The 18,259-nt window shown below is 34.7% G+C and overlaps 1 protein-coding gene across 19 annotated transcripts in view; it reads right to left on the minus strand.

The window, feature by feature from the left end:
- Window positions 1-18,259, minus strand: part of BCAS3 (BCAS3 microtubule associated cell migration factor) — a 463,099-nt gene that overhangs the window by 278,656 nt on the left and 166,184 nt on the right. For 12 of the 19 annotated variants that reach the window (XM_084861679.1, XM_084861681.1, XM_084861677.1 and 9 more), the window contains 2 exons: window positions 15,777-15,927; window positions 6,946-6,990 (listed from right to left, as the gene is read on the minus strand). In XM_084861679.1, the coding sequence (XP_084717805.1) occupies window positions 6,946-6,990; window positions 15,777-15,927 (196 nt within the window). The remainder of the gene's footprint in view (window positions 1-6,945; window positions 6,991-15,776; window positions 15,928-18,259) is intronic. The other 7 variants (XM_084861666.1, XM_084861664.1, XM_084861665.1 and 4 more) reach the window with 1 other exon arrangement.

Below are 18,259 nucleotides of genomic sequence, written 5' to 3' on the forward strand. Positions count from 1 at the left end.
TTTCAAAGTGAAGCAACATAACCACCATAAACATCTCAGGATAATAAAACAGTTTACCTTTTCACTTTGATAGATAAGATTTGGGGGTGACAATTCAGTTGAATGGAGACAGCGTGAGTGAAAATAATGAGGTGATACAGAATGAAACCCTGAAAGTGCTCTTAGCCACAGTGCTATAAGGACTTAGACAACGTGTGGGTCCATCTAAGATGTAAGGCAATTATATTCGCTGATCTTCCAATTTGTTTTTTTCTTTGTGGATGTGTGAAAATGATGTATGTGTTTTTGTTCTGTTTTTCGTAAGTCTGAGGACACATTAAGTAACTGCTGCTACATCTCAGAACTAGCATTAAAAAGCACGTACTTTCCTATTTGTTTTCCCCAAATCAGCTTTCATACTATCAACTGCTAATGCCAACTTTTTCTATTCTTTCAAATCCTTTATTTCCCTTCTCTTTTGATTTGTCAAAGACTTCCCAAAGCTCATTAGCAATTTGCCAAACACCTTCGATAAGTGATGGCATTATGTTCTCCAATTTATAGACAACAGGCTCCCTGCACACTGGTCATGATCACAGCCTCGTTGGGGCACAGGAATAACAGAGCTCGATGTTCCTGCTTTGTGAGTCAGTCTCCAGTGCTGAGTAACCTTATTTCTACCTTGTTTTGCTCACTGACCTTTATCTCTTCATCTTTTAATGACGTATGGCTGGATGTAGAAGAATTGGTGTGGGGTGTCAGAAAGAAACCTAAATCTGAATAACAATGCTACCACTTACTACTGTATGACTTTAGGTTAAGTTATTTAAACTCTCAGAGCTCAGACTATTAGTACCGTGTTTCCCCGAAAATAAGACATCCTCCGAAAATAAGACCTAGCGCATGGAAAGATAAGACATCTCCTGAAAATAAGACCTAGCACAACTTTGGGAGAAAAAATTAATATAAGACACTTTCTTATTTTCGGGAAAACAGGGTATGTAATACCTTCATCAATAAAGAATGAATGAATGAATGAATAAATAAATAAGTAAACAGCTTATCCAGTAAAGTGCATAAAGCTCTAAGGGCGGTACTTTCCCTTATCATAATACTCAGCAATGTTAACTATCTTCTATTTTTCTTTTAATTAGAGTTTGCATATGTAATCTGTTTTCAGACCTTATGACACCTAAAATAGTCTCACACGTTTTACCGCCCGAGCCCTCGGTTTTGACACCCTCCTGGTAGGGAGAGCACAAAGTTTAGATCAGAGGCCATTGTGGTTGGTCGTTTTGGTCCCTCCCTTGGTACCAAATCCAACGTAATGCACATTCCACATATGAAAAGGTCTCTGCTTTCCATCAATATTTCTTAAGCGCTTTGTGTCATTACCCATAAAGATCAAACCCATGCCTAAAATACGAATGCCAGTCAGTCAGACTTCCACTGAAGGGAATAAAGATATAGTTTTTTTTTTTAAGTTTCTGTGAGGAAATGAAACAGTTTCATAAGTGCGATACCCTTCACACAACCACAATAAGCTACCAACAGAAAGGAAAGAGTCCGTTCCACCTGAACAAGTGTGCACCTTCCCGGGGAACAGCATCAGAATTGCTCTTTCTGGTAGAGATGCTCTCTGTTGCACTACCCTCCCTCAAAGCCTTTATTTCCATCCCTGAACTACTATCATTGAGCTGTTAAGTTCCTGTAAGGAGCATCTTTTAAATTCCATTGGTGATTTAACACTTACTAAGTGTTTGGGGAGGTTGAAGAGGAGGAAAAAAGAGAAAAACACCATTGCAGAATTTTTTGAAAGGTGTTTCTAATTGAGTGACTGTAATTTTACTAGAATCACCATTAGGAAACAATAAGACTACAACGTATAATTAACATGCCAAGGGCAAAAGACAAAGAGAGAATCTTATAAGCAGCAAGAAAAAAACAGTTACCTATAAGGGAACACCCATACAATTATCAGCTGATTTCTCAACAGACACTATGCAGACCGGGGGAGGAGGGAGCAAGAAATGTTCAAAGTGATGAATAGCAAGAACCTACAACCAAGATTACTCTACCCACCCAAGCTATCATTCAGAATTGAAGGTCAGATAAAGAGCTTCACAGATAAGAAAAAGCTAAAGGAGTTCATCACCCCAAAACCAGTATTATATGAAATGCTGAAAGATATTCTTTAAGAGGAAGAAGAAGAAAAAGATAAAAATTATGAACAACAAATAATATCTATCAACAAGTGAATCTAAACATCAAGTGAGTAAAAAATCTGATGAACAGAATAAACTGGTGAATATAATAGAATCAGGGGCATAGAAAGGGGGGAGGAAGAGGTATGGGGGGTGAGGGAAGAGACTGGACAAAAATCGTACACCTATGGATGAGGACAGTGGGGGTTGGTAAGGACAGAGGTTAGGGTGGAAACTGGGTGGAGGGGAGTTAGGGGGAAAAAAGAGGAACAATTGTAATAATCTGAATAATAAATATTTATTTAAAATGAATGAAAAATAATAATTCTCTCCCATGATTGATGTTTCTCTCTCCTTCTTCTTTCCTCTCTGAAATCAATAAAAATATATTTAAAATAATAAAACACTGAAAAATGATAAATATGTGAAAGAATTAAAAGTGGAAAGAGCTAGGCTTGTAAATTGTGTTCACCGGTAGATTGGTGGCACAGCCATTTAGAAAAGCATTCCAAATTCTATTTCCCTCTAAACATTTCCCTTTATACTCAAATCCCATCACAAAACATTTGCAAGTTTAAAAAGAATACCTCTGGGTCCTTGGAGGCCTCCTCTCCTTTATTCATTATTTTACTAAATTAATAACATGATGTAAAAAAAATGAAATTCCCATGTATACAGGTGTCCTGAAATTCCATTGTGTTGATTATGGTTATAAATGGGATACACTGACAGTGCAGATGGTCTCCTTCCTGTTGAGAACGTGTGCTCTTTAATCCCCTGAACCCATCATAAATGCACCAATGTTCCAAAAGAGAAAACAAGTATTTGAGCAAAATATAAAAGAATGGAATGACCTCAACTTTCATCATATCAGGCAAAGTAAGAATCATATTTACTAAACTTGACACAAGATAACAAAATCAAAAGTAAAATAAACATAAAAAAAAAAAAACCCACAAAAAAACAAGGTGCTAAATTAAAACTCAGGAGTTTAACCTCTTGTTCACCCCTTCTGAGAGACTTAACCATCTAGTTATAGAATGAGAGTCATTTTTACTGCCATCGGCAATTCTGGGGACGTTATCATTATGACATCTTTAAAATTATTTACAAAGACTATTGAAGGTACTGTATTACATAATCCAGTCAGATTAACGTATTGAATTTCTCTTGCTTGTTTTTTTCCCCCCTCCAACTGCAAAGAGAAACAAAAACCCAGAAAGACTATCTCTATCTGCTTTAAAATTATAGTAAAATGGTGGCCATCTGGGTGATTTTATTGGGTCCTACAGTACAGCATGTAAGTGATGTATCTGTGGATGGCATGAAAAGCAGCAATGTTGGTTAGAAGAACACAGGCATGAAAAGAGCTAGGCGGAGATAGAAGCACTGTTTCTTTCCTTTTCTAAAACATAAGGCTACCGTCAGTATTTCAGTTTAAGTGCTAGACACAACACTGATGTAAGAATTACAAGTGACATAATGTTTTCATGTTAAAGAAGCAATTTTCATTGTATGCCTCACTGTAATTAAGCTTTGAAAATGAGTTTAGAAGTTTTTTCTCACTTTCAACTTTATTTTTCTAAAATAAGAACTAAAAGATAAACTGAAAGTATTTTATTTTAAATATATTAATAATATAGCTAAAATTATTCTATCACAGTGTTTTTAAAAAAATCTCACAGATTTATCTAAACTTTGCACATAACAGATTCTCTTCATATAAATCTTTCCTTCCAAAAATAAAATTATATTTTAATACCCTCAAAAGAACAAGGCAGTTTAAGTAATATATATATATATATATATATATATATATATATATATTTCAAATGAATACTCTCAGACAATGCCGATTAGAACTTTAATATAACTTGCTGTGTAACATTTAATTCTTCTTTAAAATTAACTTTATATAATACAAAAATAGGTTATGTGTAAGGGAGCTATTAAAATGGACTACCTCTTCTCCATACTGTTATATATGTATTTTTTCTTTTGATTAGTAATAAAAAAAATAGCAGTAGCTTAAACACAATACTATATGCACATTAGCAGCTCAATAAGTACTTGTTACTTATTTGTAATATTGAAAGCAAAATTTACTTTTAAAAATTCACAATGGTACAGCTCTTAAAATTACTGTATTAAAAAAGCATATCATATGTGTGATTATTTTACTTTTTTTTTTACAGTCATTCACACTCTAATATCCTAGAGTAAACATGATCTTGGGAACGTGTACGTAGCTAATATGCCGAAGATGGCCTACACGGTTAACTTTCCAACAAGTTTATTTTACTATCAAAGGGAAAGACATTATTTCAAACTGACTCATTTGAAACTGCATGCATTTAAACATTTAAACAAGTTTATCAAAGAATGAAAAATATGTAGAAATTGTGACCTATCAAAAGCAAAATCATATTTAAATATAAATGTTGCAACTTGAAAGTACTAACGATTTTGTATAAAATTTATGTAATGTTTTAAGAGGAACTGTAAAAAGTTTCATATTCTTCCACAATACAAATATTACCCTACAAGTGGAAATACTATAAACATAATTATTTAGCATAATGTTCTATGTCAGAACAGTAAATAAAACATTCTCAAGTTGAATGCCAAATATCATAGGAAAAAAATAGCAAAACTGTTAAAACAAAGAAGCTCTTATAAACAACATGGAAGTTGTCAAATTTATATTCATTTTGCAGCCTTAATTTGAGGTTTCATTAAGATCCTAATGGGAAAAACATGCACCACTAGTAAAGGAACGCATTTGAAAGGAGGATCTTGTAGGCTAGCATAAGTGACTAAAAACGAGTTTCTTGTGAGCTAACGATGGCATCAAACAAACCACAAGGCAGTCTTCTAAAAGACAGGCAATGATTTAAAAGTCTACTATATTTCACATATCCCTTTCTTTAATCTGGCTCTTTTAATCTTGTTTCAACCTCAAATCATTTCTGGTTGACAAGTGCTTTTGCTTAAATTTGAGGAGCACATAAGCTGTTGAAGGAATGGACTTTTCTTATTTAACATACAACATTTGTTATTCCGTCTTTACTTCTATGCTAAAACTTCAATCCTTATTAACATGCTAAAACTCTTTTCTTTGTATTTAGAATGAAACATTTATCTTAAGAGTGAATTTAATTCTAAATTTAACCTTGCAAAGAAATTGTATCATATGCTGAATCTGGCATTTAAAAATCGACTGCTTACTATAAGCTCCTAAGTAAAATTCATGTATCTTATTTGGTTTAGTATTTTTTGTTTTGTTTTGTTGTTTGTTTGGTTGGTTTTTTGTTCTGTTTTGTTTTGTTTAAGAAATCTGGTTAATAAAAAGGATAAATATGGACTTGCATGGAATTTTTATTCATTTAGGCCCTAAATTTGTTTAGAATCCTTTCACGACCTGTGTCCTAATTTTAATACTACATTTCACAAAGGAAATTATTATATTTGCCACTCTATTATTATATGATAATGAAATTTTCAAATGTTTCTATGGCATATGAATAGTGAAATTAGTTTGTGTCTAATTAAACTGTACCCTAAAGATGGTATTTGACCTTCTTTTTGTCCAACAAGAGAAAAATTATTGGAAGTTTCTTTTCCTAGTATAATGGGACAGTATAAACAACTCCTATCAGCAGTTATGAGAACTACTTATTATATGTGCAGAACTCTTGTAAGTATTCTGAGTAAATTTATAATATTGATATAACTTACATTGCCCAAAACTTCCTTTTGCCTCACTTACTCTGAAAAGCAAAAAATAAAAAAATAAAATAAAAATAAATTAAAAATTAAAAAATCTAAAGTTTTTTTGAAAATGATATTTTTTTCTTTGAATAAGAAAGAAAATAATAGTAGCAACACATTCATGTGTTCATGTAATCCTCATAATGAACCTATGAGTTAGGTGCTACTGGTAACTCAATTAACAGATAAGGAAACAAGAAACAGAAAGATTTTAGAAAACCACCCAAGATCACATATGTAGCATACAAGCTAAGATCTACAATAGGTAGTCTGATTCCAAAGCCCCGACTTTTATCCATTATGTGAAACACACTATACCAGGTTCTAAATACATTTTACTTCACATCTTTATATAAAAGTATTCCGTGTTCACCGTGTCTAACTGCAAGACAAAATTGTAGTTTATGCAGTTATATAAGAATTTTCCAAAATAAATAAGTTATGAAACGTAGGTGCTATGAGCTCAAAATTATAAATTATTTAAGAGTTTCAATGTGAAACACAAATTTCCTCCTTAAACACCAAAATTATTCAAAACAGAAGTGACTCTTGTTCCACTGGTACCACATGCAGTTAAAATTTATAGGGTATTTATAGTATACTTTAAATATATTTATATTTCAAAATAAATCAAATCTTCCACATGTTCAGCAGGAGGTGTAGGGAGCTTGTATTATTGTAATGCTCAAAGCCTTAAACTGGTGTGTTAGCCTTGTCTTATACACTGGCATTATAAGAGAGAACTCTTCTCATTTCTTTTTCTTTAATATTTAACTGTGATTTCATTTGACTTTTCAAGAAATGAAGTAAACCCAAGAAAACTGCTCTTTGAAAGCTTAACTATCAACACTCATGTCCCATCTACAAATTATTCAGTACTTCGGTACGTCTATCTGTACTCAGGCCATGCAACTGAAACAACAGTACAAAACAGTTATTTTCTGAGAGTACAACAAATGAATTAGGCATGCGGGACTGAACTGGGACTCACCATGGAGCTTTTATGGAAAAACACCCCGCTCCAAACAGATAAGGCCTTCGTGGAAAAGGGGGGAAAATGCACACAAAAAAATTAGAGGAAAACTCATTTAACATTAACAAAATACATGTCTAGCATACTGTTATTGAGTATGGTAAATCACTGAAAAAATAGTAATCATTGATAATTCTGCTGTAGATACGAATGAGCTTGATAGAACCAATAAAAATTATATATAACAAGTCCCTTCATTTTCATAGGCTTAGAGGTTTCAAAATGTTCTATTTCTCCCCCTTTTCTGGAGCAACCCGATAGGGTTCCTAGGTGAAATAAAATAAATTCAGTTCTGAGGCCCTTTAAAACAAAGCACAAGTTAAATGGAGTGATTGGATGGAGAAAAGTGTGGGATCAGTAGCAACAGATGTGGGGTTGTGTGACGCCGAATGTTTAAAACTAGCTAAAGATAACTCAAGCAAAATTCTACAAGCATTGTCTGCAGTTCACAGGTTGCAGTCTCAGAGCCAGAGCAAGGAAGCCCATATTTCTAAGCTGTTCATTTATAGCAAGTTGGACTGCATATTGCTGGTCAAAGAAACAAACACTAAATACAAGTAGGAGGATTTATTTTCATTTAGGGTCACATTCCAGGAAACTGGCCATTCTCTTAACAGTGATACAAGCGATTAGCTTCTTCTACCTGGCCGCCATTGGGTGAGGCCGGAATCAGGAAACTAAAGCCACAATTGCTTGCTTTAGATACAACTGGGGGTACAAAGTCAGACTTCGGTGTTACACATATTTCTTCTTAATACTCTGTTCACAGTATTTAGGACGTGCTATGCACATTTGCACACAAAGAAGTCCGAGTGATCTAATTATACCCGGAACAAAATGTTGCTATGACATCTGACATTTGAAAGAAAGACATAACAAATTGAGAAGGAAAGCACACTATCAAAACTTGGTTATTTTCTTCTTCAACTTTGGTGTGAGGGACTTTTCAAAAATCCTGCTAATTAGTATTAATCTCCCAGGGCACTGAGTATATCTGGCTCCAAACTGCAACTCGAGGATAATGTTTCACAACACTAACTACCATTCTGAGGACTGAAGCACAGAAGCTAGGAACAAGGCGACAGAGGAGTAAGTAGAAGGAGTGAGATGAAAGAACTGAGACACTGAAAGCAAGAAATAACTTTGCAGATGATGCAGAGCATTTATCTCGTTTATCTTACATTTATTTCACAATTAATGGTCAGACCATGACCAGAGATAAAGTGCCACATTCACATTTTAAAACAGTGGATTTCAAACTTGTTTGTTTTTTTTATAGTGATCCATAAAAATGTATTTTCAGGTGCAAGCTGGTGTGCACATAAAAACACACAAATTGAAACAAGTTAATGAATGCGTTTTGGTTGTAATCGACTTTACTATTTAGGTCTTAGTTATAACAAAGATTAATAAACATTCTAACAGGGCAGGTCTGAGTGGAGCCTGAGACTCCTTTTCTAACAAGCTCCTACGTGATGCCAAAGCTGTGTGTTGGCAGAACTGCATTTTATTGTATTCTATTTCATTAATGAAAAAAAAAAAAATCAAAATTTCCTTTTCTGATTTCATGATCCACTAATTACACCAGAAACCAAATACTACTTGCAGCTCGCCCGGCAACTTGACAAACAGTAATTTAAATAACTGAGACCACATAAAGATTCCGATCTCTCAATCACATAGAGATGACATGCAGAAACGATCAGAAAATGCAAGGTTCAATACGTTTCCACATGCCCACAAATACCTCCCAAGTGAAAAGGTTACTGTTAGTTCACAGTGCCCGGCTTCCTTTAATTTTCTGCATGCTGCAGAACACCTGAACTAATCAAATTCCTTAAATGCTCCTGTGATCTGGAGCATGTAGGCATGAGTTGCTCTTTAGTGTATATTGTATCGATGCCGGGTACTCTCCCATCTCATTCCAAATACCAGACTACCGTATATAGCTCATTCATTGTAAAGAATTTGGTAGTTTTGACTTAAGTCTTTATGACTTAAAAGGTTTCCTATGACCCTCAAAACCAACCAAGCAAAAATAAAACAAAACCTTAAAGTTTCTATATTTCAAAAGACTAGCTGATGTTCCCCACCTATAAAGCCAGGTTTAGGTGTCCCTTATATATAAACAGGGAACATATTTTTATCCTTCTTCAATCAAGTAAGGATAACACAGCTTAAGGAGAAATCAGAGGGCTGAGGAAACAGGGTGAGAACCTGCCTTAGAATGCACACTTGGCGTGTTCCCAATCTATATTCAACCACTTCTTAGCCACTCCTACAGACTGGACCTCTGCCACGAACATGTAAGAGAAGAGCCCCAAACCCCAAGGAATTAAGAGTGACTGACGTAATTACTGAATTTGTATGGGTAGTGTCAGCTGTTCTTTTGAAATGTGCCTGCTTCATCTTCCCTCAATAGCAAAAGAATGAAAATATAAAGTCACAAAGGACAAGTCCCTGATCCAGCTGTCTTCACCTATGACTTTCTCCTCCCCCTCCCAAATCCCACAGTTGGAATTTTATATGGGATGATTAGAAGGAAGTAGAGGGTAAGAGTGGGAGTCTATGTTGAATTAAAATTGCCTATATGAATATATGCAACTCAATTTATCAAAGTCAGATATTAAGAATGTGTGTTTTTCAAACACTATGAAGATTTAGCAGATTTAACAATCCTGCTATATAAAACCTGTTCTCTTTGTCATGAATATGTCCTCTTAAAGCTGAATTCTGATTGACAAACTCTAGGACTAATCAAGAAACTAAATATCAAGACATCTTTATTACAGACTTGTTGATTGGGCCATTTGTTCTGGAGATATTCAGAAAACTGGAAGGAACCATGCATTAATCCTATGTAAGTCTTTAAACTCATGCATTTTGTTGAATTCCACCTAGCGCCACCAAAGCTCTGTTCTTGCTAGCAGAAAACAAGGCAACTTGATAAAGTTTCTTAGATGTAAGGAAAAAGGTTGATCTGAAATCCTCTGTAACCTGAATCTAGTGCTAAAAATGCATTAGTAATGATTAGGCTCAATAATCTGTTAACAAAATCATTGGAGTTTATGTTCTCTATGAAGACACTTTGAAAGTCCTATTTTATGACTGATCACACCCAATGAGCTCAGGCACCATCACTTAACTGCCTCTAGAATGAGCAAATATAAATATTAAACATACTGAATAGAGAAAAAGCAGAAGAAAACTATACGACACCATGAGTAAAATTGTAAAGCCATCTTCTCTAACAGTATCTTCTAGGAGCCCTAACGACCCTGCTACATCCAGTGTGCCCTGTTAAAAAGCAACTGAAATGGACTCACATGCAACTAAATAAGTCCTTACGTCATTTTCCAGTGTTATTTGAATTTTTCTTTCACTTAAACTGCTCCCTACTAAAGAGACCTATGAAACTATTGGCTCTCAAATTATTGATCTGTAGGGAAAACTATAAGGTAAACTGTCCAATTTGAGATATATTCAATGAGCAAATTTAAATTATATACTCAAGATTTTCATTAGAAAAACATTAGGTAATATTCAAATTCTGGCAGATGTGGCAGAAAAGAAACTAGAACAGCATAAATAAGTTGTCGAATATCTGTAGGAAGTTATTTCTGACTTTTAATACATTATATAATATATTTTATCTCCCCCCCCAAAAAAAAGAAATCCATAGATATATGGTAAAATGAAACAAACTATGGTGTGGTTTAAGTACTCTATTGATGCAGCACAAAAATTGAAAACTCAAACTGTGATAAGTATATTGCACATGTAAATATATCCATATCCATTCTAGTGAGAAAAAAATACTTTGTCCATAATTTTGTATCTGGAACCAAACATTTATAGCTTAGCTATCAAGGACAAATACCTAGAAGAGACAAGGCTGGGAGGTGGAGAATTATCGTGTGTTACTATACCAAATCTTTCCTATTAATTCTCAGAATTCTGACTATGTGATTTGGGGCTCAGGGCAAGTTGTCTAGACAAGGTAGACCTAATTAGTAAAAGGAATAGGCCATATAGTAAGCTGTCTTCACAGCTTACTATATGCCAATGACATTTATTCACCTTCGCAAGCTCTAAAGGCAGATGTGGTCTACAAATTTCAGCCAGAGATAGCCAAATACATGCTATTAAATGCTGCCATTTCTAAATAAGCACAATCATCTACATTTCCTAGATGCAAATTGCTCAGCACTGGCCTAGGGTTCAACAGTGAGTGAGGCTTGGAAATCAGGTAATGGGATCAAAGGCGTGGTGGGAACTCATACACTGAGAGGCTGAAAGATTGTCATCTATAAATTTTTATTGTTCAGATGAAGAAACTGACCTAAGACACACAGTTAACAGGTGGCAGAACCAAGAGGAAATGCCAGGGCTGCAGACTCCTTAGTCCATTTTCCCCACAACAATACCCTACCTACACCTACAGGGTCAAGCCCAAGGTTCCTAATATCTACCTCAAATTGCTCACAAAAAAAGTGAATAGGGGAGGGGAAAAGAGCAGGAAGCTGCTCCATTTAAGGAAAAGGAAACCAAATTATCTGTGTTTACTTCACTAAAATTGATCAGCTGTTGAAGAGCAAGGAAGTAAGTTCATTTCTATATTTTTTTTATTCCCATGAAATTACTCTGACCTCTTTTTGAAATTAACTCTTCTCTGCCTGTGCCCATAAAGTGAGGTGTATATATTAATAATTTTAGATTTAATGCACATAAAATTAAGCATACTGAAAATGGTTTAGTAAACTTTTACATAGATAGGAAGCATTAAAAATTTTTTACCACTTACATGATTCATTAACTCAACTAAATATCTACAAAACGCTGCTTAGTAAATCCCTACTATAAAAACTTAATACTCCCAAACAAGAAGCAATCCTTTAGCACCTGGTTTCATTTTTAATAGATGTGGAGAACTATTCCTATTTACAAGTGATAAAAACGTGATGGAGGCCTTCAATCTGAGACTGATGAAATGAATTCTGTTTGACTTGAGTGATTGTTGACCAAATGATTTCTAGCACTTCCTTTGCCTTCATCGGTGAACACTGTAGTGGGGTGAAGCAGCAGCTGTTGCCAAAATAGGCCTCATTTCCTCCAAATGCCACTTCAAGGTACAGAACATGAAGGTGTAAGTACATCTGTCTTTTGCCATTTTAGTTCTACTGGCCTCATGCATGTCTTGGAGAAAGACAGATGGTCCGTGACACTGCACAGGCATTCAGGGATATATATTTCCAAAAATAAGAGGGCAGATGTGAAACGTGGTAAGTACACGGTTGATCCCCTAACGGTTTGAATTGAGGCTACTATCTCAATTCAGTTATTTAAATATAGGATCATAGGCAATCCGTAGAAATCTTTGTGCTAGAAATATAACTTTTTATTTGCTCCATGTCCATGACATGGAACAATTTGTTCTATTGACATGGAACAAATAAATGTTGATCTAACCTAAGGAAGTATATAACTTTTCTAGATAATGTAGAAAGTGCTGAGTTCTCTTTCTACATTATCCAAGTCAAATACTTCCTACTAATGTTATTTTTCACATGCTAGGAAAGGCACTTCATAGAAGCAGAGTTAGGAGGAAATTGACCCGGCCAGTGCTGCTCAGTTGGTTGAGCATCGTCCTATGTATGCACCAAGAGGTTGTTGGTTCATCCGTTCCATTCCTGGTTAGAGTACATGCCCAGGTTGCCAGCTCACCACCCAACTGGGGCATGCAGGAGGCAGCCAAATGATGTTTCTGTCTCTCTCCCTCTCAATTCCTCTCTCTATAAAAAAATCAATAAAAAACATTTTTTATTTTTTAAAGAGTGAATTAGCCAGCTGGCATGGCGCAGTGGTTGACCATTGGCCAGAAGGTCATGGTTCAATTCCCATTCAGGGCACATGCCAGGGTTGTGGACTCCATCCCCAGTGTGAGGTGTGCAGGAGGCAGCCGATCAATGATTCTTTCTTGCCACTGATGTCCCTTCCCCTTTCTCTCTCTCTCTCTCTTTCTCTCTCTCTCTCTCTCTCCTTCTTCTTCTGAAATCAATAAAAACATTTTTTTTTAAAGAGTACATTAAAATTTCCAGAATGAAAAGAGACCTGGAAAATGAAAAGCCCATTTGCTCATCACTCTGCTGACCTTAACGTGGCAATCAAATTTCTCAGTAAGTACAACAAAATTGAATTGGAAATAATGCAAATTAGCTAAGTGCAGTATTGAGAACTGGTCATAGGAAAAAATTTTTTTAAATAAAACTAAAATAAAATAGAGCCTTTCAAATCTAATGAGATGAAATATAATATAAAATGTCTGGGATTTGTTTCAAATCTCTACATGTGTCAACAAATATAACTTTTGGTAAGGCAAATACATGTATTTCCATGTAAATGATAATGTTTAAGTTATAAAATCACAAATTACATTCTGAAAATTCTATGACCAAATGTTCGGGTGAATTATAGTAAAAATTTTAAACTAAGTACTCATTATAAGAAATATTAATTATTCTCTCTAAATGCTTTTATAAAGGACATGCTAAAAATTCAAAAACTTTGCAGAAATAAAAGGTTTCATAATTGAGATAAAAAGTCTAGTAAAAATGATAAAATAATAAAAAAAGCCTAGTAAATAATGATACATATGTATATTTAATTCATTAATAATTATTATATTAATTATAATAAAAGAGAGTCTAATATACATGCTTTAAAAATGTAGGATTTTGGGGGGAATAGGGACATATATGTAAAAAATAAAATAATAAAAATAATATTTCAAAAATGTAGGATTTGTAAACAACTTTTTAAAAAGAAAATAATACTAGACTTATGGGGTGATTATTTCATAAGTTATAAAAATGTCTACCATGCTGTACACCTAAAATAATATAATACTGAATATCAACTGTAATTAAAAAAATAAAGCATTTAAAATAAAAGAAAAGGAAACAAAATTAATCTGGGTTTATAAAATATGGTTGCATAGAAAAAGACTAGATAATTCATAATTTCTCCCTGACTAAGAACAGAGAGAATGAAAAAGAGAGATTTTATTTGTTTTATGGAAATTTATAAATATATACAAAAGTAGGCTCATTTTCTACCCCTCCAACAAGTATTTTTGAATTAAATTCTAACATCATATGATTTCATGCATATAATTACAGTCACTACAGAGAAAGGAGTTATTTGAAAGAGAGCTAAGTCTTTGGATTATAAAAAAAAAAAAAAAGCAAAAAAAAAAAAAAAAAGCATGTCTATTAAGTTTTAAAAATAACAAACATAGCCGAAACTGTTTTGGCTCAGTGGATAGAGCGTCAGCCAGCGGACTGAAAGGTCCCGGGTTCGATTCCAACAAGGGCATGTACCCTGGTTGCAGGCTCATCCCCGGTAGGGGGTGTGCAAGAGGCAGCTGATCGATGACTCTCTCTCATCGATGTTTCTAACTCTCTATCTCTCTTCCTTCATCTCTGTACAAAATCAATAAAATATATTTTTAAAAAATAAAATAAAATAACAAACATAAACACTAGAAAAAACTAAAATCAATTTCAAGAATAATTCTGAACAGGAAAGAGTCAAAACCTCCTAAGTAGAATTTATACAATGCTGATTTTGGACCTACGTTTGCTGTATTTTTTATTTTCCCCCCACTTCATAGGCAACAAACTCAACTTTATTCCTGCATTGAGCAGAAGGATCATTTTATATACAAAAATGACGCTACTAGGGAGAGGGTCCATTTCAGTGTTATGATAAAATCTGGAGCTCAAAGGCCTGGTTCCTGAGAATGAGTAATTCTTCTCACAAAAATGACCTCCGGAAACATTTTACCACCTAGCAAACAATGTGAAGACAGCCAAATAATTAACCTCATCCTCCTGTGGGAAAGGCCCTGAAGAATATTTGAAGCCAAGAGAGGGTTTTTTCCTGACTAGCTGAATAATTTTTAGGCAGTTGTTCCATTTCAAATTAGGTTAAAGCCCAGAATAGCTTATTGATGAAAATAGGTAATTTGCGTATAGAGATATATACTTTCAGATACAAATTAATTTCAAAGTGATCACAAAATTGAATATCTAATGATATCTTAGACACAACACTTTATTTTTCAAGAACAAAAAAATGTGATCATTTCTAGCAGGTAGGAATTGTTTTAAATTTTTAAATAGCTAAAATATGCACAAAGATATGAATTAAGTGAATCATCAAGTCTTTGAGGATGTTAACGACCAATCTTGGTAAAGGCCAAATCTTACAATTCTGGCTTTTGAAAACTACCCTTTGCTCCACACTGTCCTAACAGTAATGACAGATTATTATGGGTAAATTATACCTCAATATAGATTTTTTTTAAGAGTATTAGAAACATGGTTGTCATCTGAAGTTCTCATCTTAGTAGGTGTGTCTGTCAAAATTTGGAAGTCATTTTAAGTCCAGATCATGTCCACAAAAGCAAGAAAATGAAACTGTACTTTCAGACAAAGCCACAAGGCAGCAAGTAAAAGACTAAGTAGCTAGATCTGGTTTTTATTAGCGAACACTCGTTTTCACAACTTGTCACTGCTTTGTTTTTTCTCTGAATGTGTGTGAACAGGGTTGTGTGCAAGTATATTTGTGCCTGTTCTATGCTTTGGACTTAACCTGCTGCCATTAAGTATCATATGGACTGGAAATAAAAAACATAATCAAAAGCACCGAAACAAAAAGTATGCTTTCTTTTATGCATTCAATCCTCTAACACAGCTATTAAAAACGTGTCAAGCCTGAGGCCTTACCCTGTTCGTTTGGTGATGGTCCCCAACGTCATTGGCTGTTTGATTTGTGCAAGAGGCGTCAAGACCATCAAGCTGGGGAGAGGAGAGAGCCGAGGGTTGCCAGGGTTGTTGTTGGCAAAATTATTGTAGGAGTCTTGGCTGTTTAGTTTCCCTACAAAAAATAAGAATAAAGAAAAACATCACCAAGGTAAGTTTCCTTTTCTCATAGGTTTTAGTTTTACACTAACTTCACTCATCACTGAAGAAAAGTATCAAAGGCAGAATTCATTCTAAAAGAATCATGATTATAAAGATGGGAGTTGGGGGAAACAAAGAACACTGGTTACACCAAGTGTGACTTACTTAGAAATTGAGACATTAGTCATTGGGGTTAGAGGAATAGAGGATACCGAACTGGATAGATGTTAAAATGGTTATACCAACATTCAGTATGAAATTTAATCATAATATTATGGTGTTATAAAGAAATAGAGTAATGTTTAAGATATGCAATGTGAATTTTAAAAAATATATAATAATGAAATGAAACAAATTAAAGCAGATAAAACAAAAATCTATAAAGTTTAAAAGAAGTTTATCACAATCTTAAAAATGTGGGTTTATCATTATTTTTCCTGTTTGTTTTTTTAACCAGTGGACTCAAAATATTACATATAGTATCTATTATTCCAATACTATAGTACTGAAACCATAAACAAGGCAGGACCCATGATCTCTTTCATTTTTTCCATTTACCTGATATCCTGGCCTAATGATATGGCCTAAATTTATCAACTTAAATTTTGTTGAGCTGAAGTGTTATGGAAAATTGTAATGCTTTCTTATTAAAAATAGAAATCACACATAGTCACTGAAAAGAAAGACCAGATAATAAGAAGGAAACATTCTGAAGAAGAACTACCTATTTGGACATTTATTATTTCTCTATTATTTGTTATCACCTTCTTGCACCCTACAACTACAAAATTCCAGTAAGTTACAAAAGCTCATAGAAACTTGGGCATACAATACTAGTATAAAGGCAGAAATTATTTTTACATTATCAGTTCTCTTTTAGATACAGGCATATCGAATTATAAAAGTTAGATCATTTGCTATTCTGAATTTCCATAATGCTTTGAAATGCTATCATGTTGGGAATTAGGTTCCTAAACAACTGATGACTTCCAAAATAGACATTGCATGAATCCCTGCCCAAGCATGCACAGAACTCGATAAGAAGACATTTTAAATTTCAAAGCTCTTACAAAGCCCTGTTTAGTCACCTTTTTCTAAGGAAGCATCTCTGTAATAATAAATAATGGTTTTTCAAGGGGGGGGGGGGGGAGAGAGAGAGAGAGAGAGAGAGAGAGAGAGAGAGAGAGAGAGAGAGAGAGAGAGAACATTTAATTCCTTTCTTTCCAAAGATCGTGGGAGAGAGAGATAAGGATGTGAGAGAAACACATTGATTGGTTGCCTCCTGAACATGCCCTGACTAGGGCCTGGGCCGGGGAGGAGCTGCAACAAAGGTACCTGCCCTTGACCAGAACCCAACCGGGGACCCTTCAGTCTGCAGGTTGACGCTCTATCCACTGAGCCAAACCAGCCAGGGTGAGATCACTGAACTTTATAGATGGGCTAAGTCATCTAGAAAAATGAACTGACTCACCAAGAAGCTCCAAATATATGGATCAGTTAGCCATGACTTATCCTTCACTGGCTCACGAGGATAAAGAACAACCTCAGAATAGCATCAAAGGTACTTCAGATTTATCCCTCTCAGCTTGCTACTGTATTGTCAAGCAACACCCAAGTATTTATGGGATTTCACTCTTAGCATCTGTGTTTATTATGTAGCCTCTGAAATCCAGCCCTCATTGGACTTGGCTAAAAGAGTCAAGTAAGCCGGGGAGATTTTATGTTAAGAATAGAGGCAGTGTCTGTCTCCCATAGTAGTGCCCCCTTTCCTAGGGGTATACATTCCAAGACCCCCAGTGGATGCCTGAACCGCAGACAGTACCAAACCCTAAATACACTATGTCTTTTCCTATACATACATACCAATAATAAAGCTCAACTTATCAATTAAACACAGTTAATAAGGTAACAATAAAATGTAACAATTATAGCCATATATCTTGTAATAAAAGTTAGTTGACAGTGGTCTCTTATTCTGGGCAAAGTGATTATTCACATCCCAGGCAGGACAAAGTGGGATAGTGTGAGATTTCAGCACACTGGTCAAAACAGCACACAATTTAAAACTTATGAACTTTCTGGAATTTTCCGTTTAATATTTTGGGACCACAGCTGACTGCAGGTAAGAGAAGTTACGGAAAGCAAAACTGCAGGTAAGGGGGCCTGCTGTATTCTACAGGTATGGAAGGTACTTAGTAAAAGCAGCTTTAAAGGAAGAATAAATGTTAATAAAATGGTGAGCAATGACAAGGTTCAGGAAGGCAAACGGAGAGAAGCTAATCTTCCTTCATGTAGTTTCCATGAAG

This window comes from Pipistrellus hanaki (assembly GCF_964339955.1).
Source record: "Pipistrellus hanaki genome assembly, chromosome: 16".
NCBI classification, from domain to species: Eukaryota; Metazoa; Chordata; class Mammalia; order Chiroptera; family Vespertilionidae; genus Pipistrellus; species Pipistrellus hanaki.